The sequence below is a fragment of the Oncorhynchus gorbuscha genome, linkage group LG22, assembly GCF_021184085.1.
Source record: "Oncorhynchus gorbuscha isolate QuinsamMale2020 ecotype Even-year linkage group LG22, OgorEven_v1.0, whole genome shotgun sequence".
Lineage (NCBI taxonomy): Eukaryota > Metazoa > Chordata > Actinopteri > Salmoniformes > Salmonidae > Oncorhynchus > Oncorhynchus gorbuscha.
In genome coordinates, this window is record NC_060194.1 from 13,597,830 (window position 1) to 13,610,676 (window position 12,847).

The 12,847-nt window shown below is 40.9% G+C and overlaps 1 protein-coding gene across 1 annotated transcript; it reads right to left on the reverse strand.

Annotated features, from left to right (window-relative positions):
• Nucleotides 1-49: 49 nt before the first annotated feature.
• On the reverse strand, nt 50-12,476 carry LOC124009964 (proenkephalin-A-like). Its single transcript, XM_046322234.1, has 3 exons — nt 12,067-12,476; nt 11,717-11,857; nt 50-2,219 (listed from the first exon to the last, which is right to left on the reverse strand). Exons 2-3 carry the CDS (start codon nt 11,852-11,854, stop codon nt 1,671-1,673), a joined length of 687 nt encoding a protein of 228 aa, XP_046178190.1. The 5' UTR covers nt 11,855-11,857; nt 12,067-12,476; the 3' UTR covers nt 50-1,670.
• Nucleotides 12,477-12,847: the final 371 nt, after the last annotated feature.

Genomic DNA, 12,847 nt, shown 5'->3' on the forward strand with positions numbered 1-12,847 from the left:
TTTAGATGATTTATATTTTTGCATGTAAAAATAAAAACAGATTTTGTTCCATACAGAAAATAAATGACCAACTAGATACATACATAATCACATGATACACAAGTAACAATTAACATTTTCTTTAAGCATATGCCTAATGAGGGCTGACAAGACATTCAATTCATATGCATTGATTAATGAATACCATTAATATTTTGACATCTTCCTATTTGACATAACCATATATAGAGATTTGATAGATATGATAGATATTAATCTATACATTTGATAAAGGACTTATCTATATGATGCCAACATTTTGGAAGTGAAAATCTGTGGATATACACTGAGTATACAAAAACTATGAACACCTGCTCCTTTCCATGACATAGACTGACCAGGTGAATCCAGGTGAAAGCTATGATCCCTTATTGATGTCACTTGTCAAATCCACTTCAATCAGTGTAGATAAAGGGGAGAAGGGATGTTAAAGAAGGATCTCTTCAACTCAATATTAGGAAGGTTTACTTAATGTTCTCTACACTCAGTGTAGATATGGTGGTGCCTCTGAACACGGAAACTAGAGAAATTGAAGATATTAATGAATGTGGCAGAATGGAACGGGGCTTTGGAAGAAACAGGAGATGAACTGTAGAAATCTAACTTGTGAATCATATTTCAAATACTGCCTTATTGTTATGAAGAGCATTCTTCATATAGACCTCTAGGGGGATTAAGTTAAGCAAAATATCTAGCCAAGCTGTAAAGTTTTGGTACTGCGTGAAGTTGGGGGAGCTAAGAGACAACATCTAAAGGCAATTGCCGTTAATATTTTGTGTTCACGTGAGCAATGTGTACAAAAATATAGACAGGCCACAAAGCACCTACATTTGCTTAATAAATCTCCCCCCAAGCTGAGTGAATCTGTCAAATGAATCCAATCCTCACCACTAACACCATAGTTATTATCAGGTGGGCTTGGCAGAGTGAGACAGTAGCATTAGCTCCACTTCCCAAGCTGACAAACACATCAAACAGCCAGAACAAGACAGAGCGGAGTCCAATTATTTCTGCAGGATTCATGGGTTTATTAGGTTTTGTACAACTAATTGGTCTCAAATGCTGTTCTGTTCTCTATAGAAAGAACACAAAACGAGGACATTTTCAACTGAAAGCAACATGTTTCGACATCAGCATACTGAGATAAGTGTGAGCACGGTGGAAAGTAGGTCTAGCCACCGACATATTTTCATCTTGCCTTGCCAAGAGATTCTGGGCAATACTAAATAACCAACCATTAAAAATGGTTTGGATGACACAACAATACCCTAAGTAAGTCTAAAATCAACTAACACTTCAAAAAAGTTAACTATCGATTTAAAAACAGTGGCAAGTCAAAGAGAGAGAGCAAACAGGTCATGCCATGATTGGTTTTCCACACATGCCCCAGCCCGCGCACACCACAATGAACACAGGTTCATTTATAAATAACCAAACCCATAAAACATACAGTACTGGTTGTCATAAATGTAGTTATCATCACCTGATAGGCTAAGTGTTTTTTTTTGTCACAGTAAACCCAAATAAACAAAAAGCAGCACAGTACAAGCACAACAACAGAATAAGAATGGATCATCTGATCAATATTGAGAGTCCAGACTCATCAGGAGGGGTTGGAGAAGGGGCCGCCCCTAGTCCATGAATCCGCCATATTTCTTCTGTATCTCAGCCAGGGGGGAGTCAACCCCCTGCCCCTCCCAGGAGCGTTTCAGGAGCCCCCCCTTGTTCTTCTGATCCTCCAGCCACTCAGGCCTCCCTACCCTCCTCATGAAGCCCCCATAACGCTTCTTCAATGGCCTGCCCGCCACCTCCAGAGCCCCGAAGTCCCCCCCTCTCCTCATGAACCCCCCGTAGCGCTTGGCCAACTCTCCGTCTCTCTGCGCCTCGGCCTCTGAATTCAGGATCTTCAGGATTTCCAGACGGATGTCCTCTTCCTCAGCCACTGGGCTGTTCTGTCCTCCCTGCACTCCTCCATCCTGTACGGGTGGGCTCCTCCTGATCATGAACCCCCCGTATCGCTTCATGAAGCCGCCATACTTCTTGGCCAACTGGTGCTGTTCGCCTTCCACCTCTTCCTGTTTGATTTTGTCAACAGCCACAGGCTCCTCCTCCAATAGGACGTCTCGGCAGAGGCGGAGCTTCGTGGTGTCCAGGCTGCCCTCACATTCTATTGAGCATGTCTGCAAAGATATGAAGGGGAGGGGAACCTCAAAACACAGAAGTGTAGCAGAGGCTCACAAACCCATTTCCTTTCTGTAAATCTAGTTTTAATTTGAGACTTGTCTCTATCAAGGGGCACATGGTACACAGCCGTGAAGAAATAATATATTGTCTGGAGTGATATAGTGATATATGTTTTGCCATATAAAGGCAAATTGTACATATAGAGTAGTGTTTAATTAGACAATATTTAACAGGAGCAGAAACAAGTCCAATTCTGGTGTGTGAAATAACTGGGTGCGTCCGCTATTCTCCAATGCCAGAGAGACACAGTTGGATGTACAAACAAATGGATTCTATTTGCCTATACCAATATGTTATGATACTTCTCTATTAGTTTTAAGAATAATTAAATAAGTAAGATGGGAAACAGATGGAGGGACACTTTTATCTGGTTCATTAAACAGCTTCTGGCAAACACAGTTAATGAGACGTTCCTCAAAGCCCGTTACTACCCTACATCTAATGCCTCATAGCACTTGTCTTTTTTATTTCTGAGCACATCAAAGCAGCAGAGAAGAGGGCTTTTGTATAGCCTACAGATCATTCTGAATACATTATCTTGTGGAAAATAAACGTCTCAGATTCATTTTTCTTTTACTTTATTTTATTGGAGGTATTTGAATAATATGAAAAAATGATCTCTAAGAACAATTATAAACTGGGTTGTTGGAGCCCTGAATTCTGATTGGCTGACAGCCATGGTAAATTTAAGCAATAATGCACGAGGAGGTGTGGTATATGGCCAACATGAAGGAATAGGGAAAAAGGAAACCGCACACTGCTCTTTATAGTATCACTGATCTTTAATAAGCTTTACTTATGGCAGAGTTTTTGTGAATATTCTGAAATTTGCACCCTTATGTAGACCTAGCCCCACCCACATCCGTTCCACACATAGAAGGGGATTGGAGGCTAAGGAAAAACAAATAAGTGCTACCAAATATAACAATATGTATTTCATAAATATTACAAAAGTGTATAAATAAGAGGTATGAAACACGTCTGTAAAACCACAATGAGGACATAGCAAGTTTTCATTAGTCATTGGGTACATAACTATAACTATTTTAGGTTTGATGATGAATACTACCTCCAAACGAATGGAACATTGGTGGACTCCACATTCGTCTTTATGTGGCTCTTTTTGAAGAACGTTTTGTTAATAATGAAAACGAAAATCAATTTTTGAATAAAGTTCTGAAGTGGTATCTATATATTGACAACATTTTTTTGCATATGGGAATGAACTGAAAAAGAGCTGTCAGATTTTATGGCACTACTCAATGACATTGACCCCAATCTCAAATTCACTATTGAACGTGACACTCAGCGTGTTCATTACCTTGATATGTGGATTGAGAAATCAAATGGAACCATGTTTTACAACTCTGTATAGAAAAGAAACGGACAGAATACTCTATTGCAGGTGGACAGCTTCCATCCTGAGCCATTAAAAAGGGGACTTCCAAGAAGTCACTTTTTCAGACTGCGCTTTATATGCCACTCCACAGAAGATTACCTAGAAAAAGCAGCGGAGATGCGCATTCGGTTACTAAGAAGAGGCTATTCGCCACAATGTGTGGATGAAGCTCTTAATTTGGCATTGGGAGAAACAGGAGATGAACTGTTACAAAAAAGACCCGCTAAAGCTAAAGAACTCTGTAATGTCCACAACTACATATACTTTGAACTCGCGAAAAGTGGGAGGTGTGGTCAAAAAACACTGGTATATTTTATCATCGGACCCAACTTTGCTGGCTGATTTTAAAAAAAATACACCACTGATTGTGTATAGGAGAGGTCGCAATTTACGCGATAAATTGGTTCATGCCAACTGCCAGCCACAAAAGAAAATCAGACAGGCTCTTTTACGCCCTCTACCAAATGGTAGCTATTAATGCAGAGGATGCGCACAGTGCAACAATATGATGAAGTGTGAATATTTCTGCCACCCACACACAGGAAAACGGTTCCAAATAAATGACATTATTACATGTGTAACTCTGTGTTGTTGTATGTGTCGAATTGCTACGCTTTATCTTGGGCAGGTCGCAGTTGCAAATGAGAACTTGTTCTCAACTAGCCTACCTGGTTAAATAAAGGTGAAATAAAATAAATAAATAACATTATTAAATGTCCATGTGGGCTCTGCTATGTCGGTAAAACTTCTCGTTCTCAAACAGAGAATTAGTGAACATAAAGTTCAATCAGGAGAAACGACAGGGATTATCCAGTCACAGTACATTTCAATGACCTGCAGCATGACATTTCTACCTTTAGATTTTGTGGCATAGAGAAAGTTAAGATATCAGACAGGTGATATTAATAATAATAGATTTTCACCCTCCAGACATTATTTCCTAAAGGACTTAATGATTAAATGCCTATGTATGTTATGTTGTGAATTTGAACATGAATTATGTGCCTATTTAAGATTACTCTGTTTTTCGTACGATGTACCCAATGACTAATGAAAACTTGCTATGTCCACATTGTGGTTTTACAGACGTGTTTCATACGTCTTATTTATACACTTTTGTAATATTTATCAAATGCATATTGTTATATTTGGTAGCATTTATTTGTTTTTCCTTAGCCTCCAACCCCCTTCGATGTGTGTGGAACGGATGTGGGTGGGGCTAGGTCTACATAAGGTGCACATTTTAAAAAATAGACTAAAGCTCTGAGGAAGGCCTTGAGGCAGATACATAAAGCTTATTAAAGATCAGTGATACTATCAAGAGCAGTGTGCGGTTTCCTTTTTCCTTCATCTTGTTCAATTGTTGCCATGCACCTGTAAATAAGATTGCTCAGATGTGCGAGTGCCTTTTGAATTTTGTATATGGCCAACATACCACGACTAAGGGCTGTTCTTGTGCAGGACGCAAGGAGTGCCTGGACAGTCATTAGCTGTGGAATATTGGCCATATATCACAAAACCCTGAGGTGCTTTATTGCTATTATAAACTGGTTACCAACGTAATTACAGCAGTCAAATAAATGTTTTGTCATACCCGTAGTATATGGTCTGATATACCATGGCTGTCAGCCAATCTGCATTCTGGGCTCCACCCACCAAGTTGATAACAGACCTTATACCACGGGTAAGACAAAACATGTATTTTAACTGCTCTAATTATGTTGGTAACCATTTTTTAATAGCAATACGGCACCACAGGGGTTTTTACTTAAATAAACTCTCTCTGAAATATGTCAATGAAACCCTGAGAAAATGCTTGAATTAATGAAGAGTAACATTTAATTGAGGCTGTATTTAAGCTCATAACTACTAACATGCTGCCCCCTGGTGAGGCTAAAACACACTAAGGTCACAAATAAAGACAGGTTTTCTGGAGACTGAACTCTTTTTTATTTATTTAGGTAAGTCAGTTATGAACAAATTCTTATTTTACAATGACGGCCTACCCCAGCCAAACCTTTCCTTAACCCGGACCACGCTGGGCCAATTATGCGCCGCCTTACGGGACTCCCAATCACAGCTGGTTGTGATACAGCCTGGGATCGAACCAGGGTCTGTAGTGACGCGTCTAGCACTGAGATGGAGTGCCTTAGACCGCTGCGCAACTCTGAGCCCTCTTACCTTTCATCGTGGTACATTTTTGTAATTTGTTGTTCGATGTTGACCATTTGGGATAAACTAGTACTACTAATTGTCTAATCTGATTCAGACACTCCGAAACCTGCCTTTAAACTTTAAACGAAGTGAAAATGTCCCTGGAAATTGATCATGCGCAACAGTCTTGGTTTTAGTACAAGCTATATTGTTGTAAATGTCTCAATTAAACCAAATAGGGTACTAGGGGGTAACTAGCCCCCCCTAAGAACAATCTCTAATTGCTGACACAAAAAAACAACGTTTGGAAAATAATGGTATGTGGATGAAGGTCATGCTTAGGCGAATGAACTACAAAGGGAAATAAATGGCTACAGTTTACACTTTTGTAGTTGTTTCATGAAATGTTGTTTTTAGAAAAGGCATAGGGTTTCACACAAGTGAGTTAAAATCCATTTTATCACTTTGATTTAGAAATTCTTTAGTAAGTAATACTTAAAAGCTAAGTCTAGTTATTTTATTTTAATGATTTAAATCAAATATGGGGGGAAATGGGGTTGCACAATCCCCAAATCTGGAACAAATTCAATAAAGCATACAGAGCTATTATTGCATGCAGGGTTGGGGAGTAACGGATTACATGAAACGGATTATTTAAAAAACGGTCATTGTAATCTGTTACGTTACCAGCAAAAATATTGTAATCAGATTATAGAGCGGAAATGGAGGAAAACTCGCCTTCCTGCGGACCTGGCATCCTTTCACTCCCTCCTCTCTACATTTTCCTCCTCTGTCTCTGCTGCTAAAGCCACTTTCTACCACTCTAAATTCCAAGCATCTGCCTCTAACCCTAGGAAGCTCTTTGCCACCTTCTCTTCCCTCCTGAATCCTCCTCCCCCTCCCCCCCCCCTCCCTCTCTGCAGATGACTTCGTCAACCATTTTGAAAAGAAGGTCGACGACATCCGATCCTCGTTTGCTAAGTCAAACGACACCGCTGGTTCTGCTCACACTGCCCTACCCTGTGCTCTGACCTCTTTCTCCCCTCTCTCTCCAGATGAAATCTCGCGTCTTGTGACGGCCGGCCGCCCAACAACCTGCCCGCTTGACCCTATCCCCTCCTCTCTTCTCCAGACCATTTCCGGAGACCTTCTCCCTTACCTCACCTCGCTCATCAACTCATAATATAATAATATATGCCATTTAGCAGACGCTTTTATCCAAAGCGACTTACAGTCATGTGTGCATACATTCTACGTATGGGTGGTCCTGGGGATCGAACCCACAACTATATAAATAAATTTGATTTGAATTTGATTTGATTTAGCAGACGCTTTTATCCAAAGCGACTTACAGTCATGTGTGCATACATTCTACGTATGGGTGGTCCTGGGGATCGAACCCACAACCCTGGCATTACAAGCGCCATGCTCTACCAACTGAGCTACAGAAGGACCTCATCCCTGACCGCTGGCTAAGTCCCTTCCGTCTTCAAGAGAGCGAGAGTTGCACCCTTTCTGAAAAAACCTACACTCGATCCCTCCGATGTCAACAACTACAGACCAGTATCCCTTCTTTCTTTTCTCTCCAAAACTCTTGAACGTGCCGTCCTTGGCCAGCTCTCCCGCTATCTCTCTCAGAATGACCTTCTTGATCCAAATCAGTCAGGTTTCAAGACTAGTCATTCAACTGAGACTGCTCTTCTCTGTATCACGGGGGCGCTCCACACTGCTAAAGCTAACTCTCTCTCCTCTGCTCTCATCCTTCTAGACCTATCGGCTGCCTTCGATACTGTGAACCATCAGATCCTCCTCTCCACCCTCTCCGAGTTGGGCATCTCCGGCGCGGCCCACGCTTGGATTGCATCCTACCTGACAGGTCGCTCCTACCAGGTGGCGTGGCGAGAATCTGTCTCTTCACCACGCGCTCTCACCACTGGTGTCCCCCAGGGCTCTGTTCTAGGCCCTCTCCTATTCTCGCTATACACCAAGTCACTTGGCTCTGTCATAACCTCACATGGTCTCTCCTATCATTGCTATGCAGACGACACACAATTAATCTTCTCCTTTCCCCCTTCTGATGACCAGGTGGCGAATCGCATCTCTGCATGTCTGGCAGACATATCAGTGTGGATGATGGATCACCACCTCAAGCTGAACCTCGGCAAGACAGAGCTGCTCTTCCTCCCGGGGAAGGACTGCCCGTTCCATGATCTCGCCATCACGGTTGACAACTCCATTGTGTCCTCTTCCCAGAGCGCTAAGAACCTTGGCGTGATCCTGGACAACACCCTGTCGTTCTCAACTAACATCAAGGCGGTGGCCCGTTCCTGTAGGTTCATGCTCTACAACATCCACAGAGTACGACCCTGCCTCACACAGGAAGCGGCGCAGGTCCTAATCCAGGCACTTGTCATCTCCCGTCTGGATTACTGCAACTCGCTGTTGGCTGGGCTCCCTGCCTGTGCCATTAAACCCCTACAACTCATCCAGAACGCTGCAGCCCGTCTGGTGTTCAACCTTCCCAAGTTTTCTCACGTCACCCCACTCCTCCGCTCCTCCGCTCTCTCCACTGGCTTCCAGTTGAAGCTCGCATCCGCTACAAGACCATGGTGCTTGCCTACGGAGCTGTGAGGGGAACGGCACCTCAGTACCTCCAGGCTCTGATCAGGCCCTACACCCAAACAAGGGCACTGCGTTCATCCACCTCTGGCCTGCTCGCCTCCCTACCACTGAGGAAGTACAGTTCCCGCTCAGCCCAGTCAAAACTGTTTGCTGCTCTGGCCCCCCCAATGGTGGAACAAACTCCCTCACGACGCCAGGACAGCGGAGTCAATCACCACCTTCCGGAGACACCTGAAACCCCACCTCTTTAAGGAATACCTAGGATAGGATAAAGTAATCCTTCTCACCCCCCCCCCCTTAAAAGATTTAAATGCACTATTGTAAAGTGGCTGTTCCACTGGATGTCATAAGGTGAATGCACCAATTTTTAAGTCGCTCTGGATAAGAGCGTCTGCTAAATGACTTAAATGTAAATGTAAAATGTAATGCAAAAAAAGTGACACCTCTGTTTTCTCAATAACATTCAAATCCTAATTGAAAAAAGGCGTAAGTGTAAGTTTGTTCCACCTGAGCGAGTCTGACCACAAGTCAGAGACCACTATGATGACATACCAAGTGGCTTTGATGGATTTTAGGAAAAGAGCAGGAACAGGCTTTTGTAGGCTACAGTCCAAGTTATGTCTTACTGGTACGACTGCTGTCCGCATTCAAAGATTATCCTATTTGAATAAATCCTTGGAGGTAAGGATGACAGCAGTGGTGTAGACTGAGGCGATACGGATATCACTTATTATTGTTATCTACATACCGCATTGATGTGAATCACACTGCTGCTCTCTCATTTAGCTATTTGCACCTTTCGGATTGTGGTTGTTGTGGATGGCTGTTCACAAATCTAAATGTGTATTTGAACCCAATAATGGTTGAATTCAAGAAGAATAAAATGCCTATCAATCACTGTTTTTGAAACCAGTGGACAGCCAATGAAAAATGTGCTCTTGCAACAGCTGCACAGTGTGGATCCCAGACTATGAGCTTTTATTGCTCAATCTAATTCATGCTGATAAAAAATGTCATCCATAGCCCTAATGAACACATGTTCAAACTCGTACACTTTTTATAGACTTAAAGGGGCAATCTGTAGGTGCTACATCCACTTTTGGACTATATATATATATATACCCAATATATATATACCCAAAATATAAGCTTGTTTTTCTTCAATGTTTGTAAACATTGTAAATGTAAACAAATACTGTATATCCTCATAACATGGTTAATAAATAATTTTGATATCATGGATGGTCAGTCCTTGCATCCATAGCTCTGTCTATTAATCTGAGAGTGGTTACATTTCTCCAGGCCCATCCCTCAGCCTTTTACCAAAACAGAGATGAGGTGAGGTTTTGTTATTGTTTCATCTGTGGTTTTTACACTTTAAACAGCTGCATATTATCAAGATATCAAAGTGTCACCAACAAAAAAGGTCAACAATAGGCCTATAACAAATGCAGAATATGGCATTCATTTTTCACATGTAAATAGCACTTTTCAGTGGTGCTCAAAGCAGGCTATTCTATGAGCGCAGCATTTATTTTTCAAATCGAATCAATGAGCCCAATCAGTCCTCCCTGACAACAAAATCATAAACAACGGAGTAGGGCTGGCTAATAAGTCCTTAGTTTTGGGGTCATGCTCAGGTAAAACAATTTGGCTAATCTATACTTCCATATTTTTTTCTAAGTCCTATTGTTGAATATCAAGGGGTATAACATTTATTGGAATGACTGGAATTCTGATAGACTTTGGTTTTAATATTAAGATATAATTGAATCAAAATATTATGTGTAGTAGAAAGCGATGGGTTAGAAGAAGCCTACATAACCAACCCATAAAGTAAAACGTTACATCCATAGATGGCAGGCCAGGTGAACTTTAACATTGATTTATCCTGCAATAGATGTGGTTCAATTGGTAACATACATTTTTGTCTTCTTCTAATGCCTCTTAAGGGGAAAGTAATCTAAAAGTAACTGGATGTAATCAGATTATGTTACTGAGTTTGGGTAATCAAAAAGTTACATTACTGATTACAATTTTGGACAGGTAACTAGTAGCTGTAATGGATTTTGATAATATAATTCTCTTATGCTCTGCTATTGCACGATTCTAATTTGTACCTGTAGGTCACATATAAAGCTATCCCCAATAAAATTGGAGCACAACTCATGAGCCCACCTCCTGCACTGCTCACACCTAATCCAGTCCCCACTTGTGACTGAAAACAATGGGAGAGATATAATTTGAAAAGCTATCAATTTATATGACATAAAATGCTGTGTAAAAGAGCTCAAATTATATAAAGTTGCATTAACTGTAAAGCTATCAGTAACTAGTGGAAACATTTACCACTGAAATTAAGTTACGTTATCTTTTTTATGTATTTTACCTCAGACGATCTGGTAGTAAGGTTGCTAGCTAGTACTCCTAGCATCTTATGCTAACTAGTTAGCTGGCTAGTATTTACTGCTAGAGAAGTTGCTAGCAAGCAAGTTAGCATAAACTAGCGCTAACTGGGCTTTGTCATTGTCTAAATGTCAGGTAGAAACACATTCATAACCATAAGGGGGGGGGGGTGAGTTGCCACAAACACGCTCATCCAACATATTATTACTTTATTAAGAGAATATCTACATTTTTCTCTCTAAACAAGTTGATTATTTAAGGCTTTCCTACTTGTATATATATATAGATCTATTTTCATTGGAATATATCTACAACTACAAAAAAATTGATCAACTTACCTCAAGTATCTTTTTGTTGCCGGGGAAAGTGTTGGATAAATAATTTGATGACATCTTGTGGTCTTTATGTGAATTACACAGTCACCCCCTACTACCCTACTCATGTAATTTAAAAAACTGAATGATGGGTGCATAGAAATGTCTCGAGGTTACATGTTGTCACCAGTTAGACCAACAACACAAGTTGTTGCCTACATTAAACATCCAACCGAAACTATTAGGACATTTCATATTGATGCAGTTAAAATGATGGGTTTCCTAATTTAATTGGTATTTCATTAATTGTCTGCCTGCATCAAAATAAATGAAAAAAAGCTTAATAAAGTCGTGTTCCAAGGATACATGCACCTCACACAGCATTGCCTAACATTGAAATCACAAAAATAAACAGGTGGGTTGCCGACTGCGCAATCTTTCCCACGAAAAAGTGACGCGGAAAAAGTAGCACCCAGTTACTTTACTTTAAAAACATTTGAATTAAAACATGTCCAAAATGTACCAATTGTGGACCTACCAGAGTGTTAATTGCCGTCTGTTGTCCCAGTATGCGGTTGAGGCAGAGCGCACAGTCCTTCTCGCAGTCCGCTCCGACCGTGAGCGCAAAATACGCACAGAGAAGCAGCCTCCACAGTGAGTTCCCCGGTACAGCCATAGACTGGAGAACATGTGTTTTGGGAGAGAATCCACCAAGACTTGATTAGAAAACGTTTGTTATATAGAGTTTTACTTACTGTTAATTTCTCACTAAATCATGGACTATACGAAAAAAGCCATTTATATCCTTAATTGGACTCTAAATTCAACTCAGTTATCCTCATTCCAAAGTTGCCAAGAAAAAACAAACCATCAAAAGCCAATACTTGCCTCTGTTTTTTTATGCTTAGTTCAATCCCTGTGGTGTTGCCGTAGGAACTGTTGTTTGTGAGGTTTTATACCAAATATAGTATTTCCCCCGATGCTTACCAAGTCGCTGGAAAAAAACACATTTAGAACTGTTGCGATTGAGCCTATCAGCTTTCTCTAAAGTCTCACGGATGGAAGAGCTCGTCGTTCACGAAGCTAAATACTCAGGAGGATGCTCAAAATGGATGCTTATGTGAGCTGAGTTCATAATGCAAGTTCAGTATCTTGATAGGTATAAGTAGTCCTCAGAAAACGTAATCATTATGTTTCCAGTCGTCAGAGGGGAATTTGACGCATAGACTGACGCAATTCATATGCCTTAGATTTATTTGATTTTGCAGGCTATAATAGGATGTTTGGAAAATGTAGGCTATTCAGTCATACTTTGACTACAGGTGTGGTATGTGAGTCACTTCTTATAAGAAGCTTTGTGTTTGCATTTAATAATGGGGTCCACACTTATTTGTTTTAACATAATGACAATTTTCAGTTAATTTTGAAACATGGTGGACCAGTTATTTGTGTCACACTGCCACAATACATCACATATGTCATGAGGTAACAGAGATCAATAAAATGACTTCTTAGTCAAGTCGTAAACTATGAGATGATAATGCTGATGATAGCACACACACCTTTCTGTTGAAGGAGCACTCCATAGAGTGGATTGTGTTCTGTGCCATAGGCTTATGGTGCCAGACTTTACAGCTACGATATTCAGAGACACACTCATCTTGCTCTG

Bases quoted from the DNA above. Each gene is read 5' to 3' on its own strand.
- LOC124009964 (XM_046322234.1), bottom strand. From the start codon at position 11,854: ATGGCTGTACCGGGGAACTCACTGTGGAGGCTGCTTCTCTGTGCGTAT. The intron at 2,220-11,716 runs GTAGGTCCACAA...ATATCTTTGCAG, and splicing joins AGACGGCAATTAACACTCTG to ACATGCTCAATAGAATGTGA.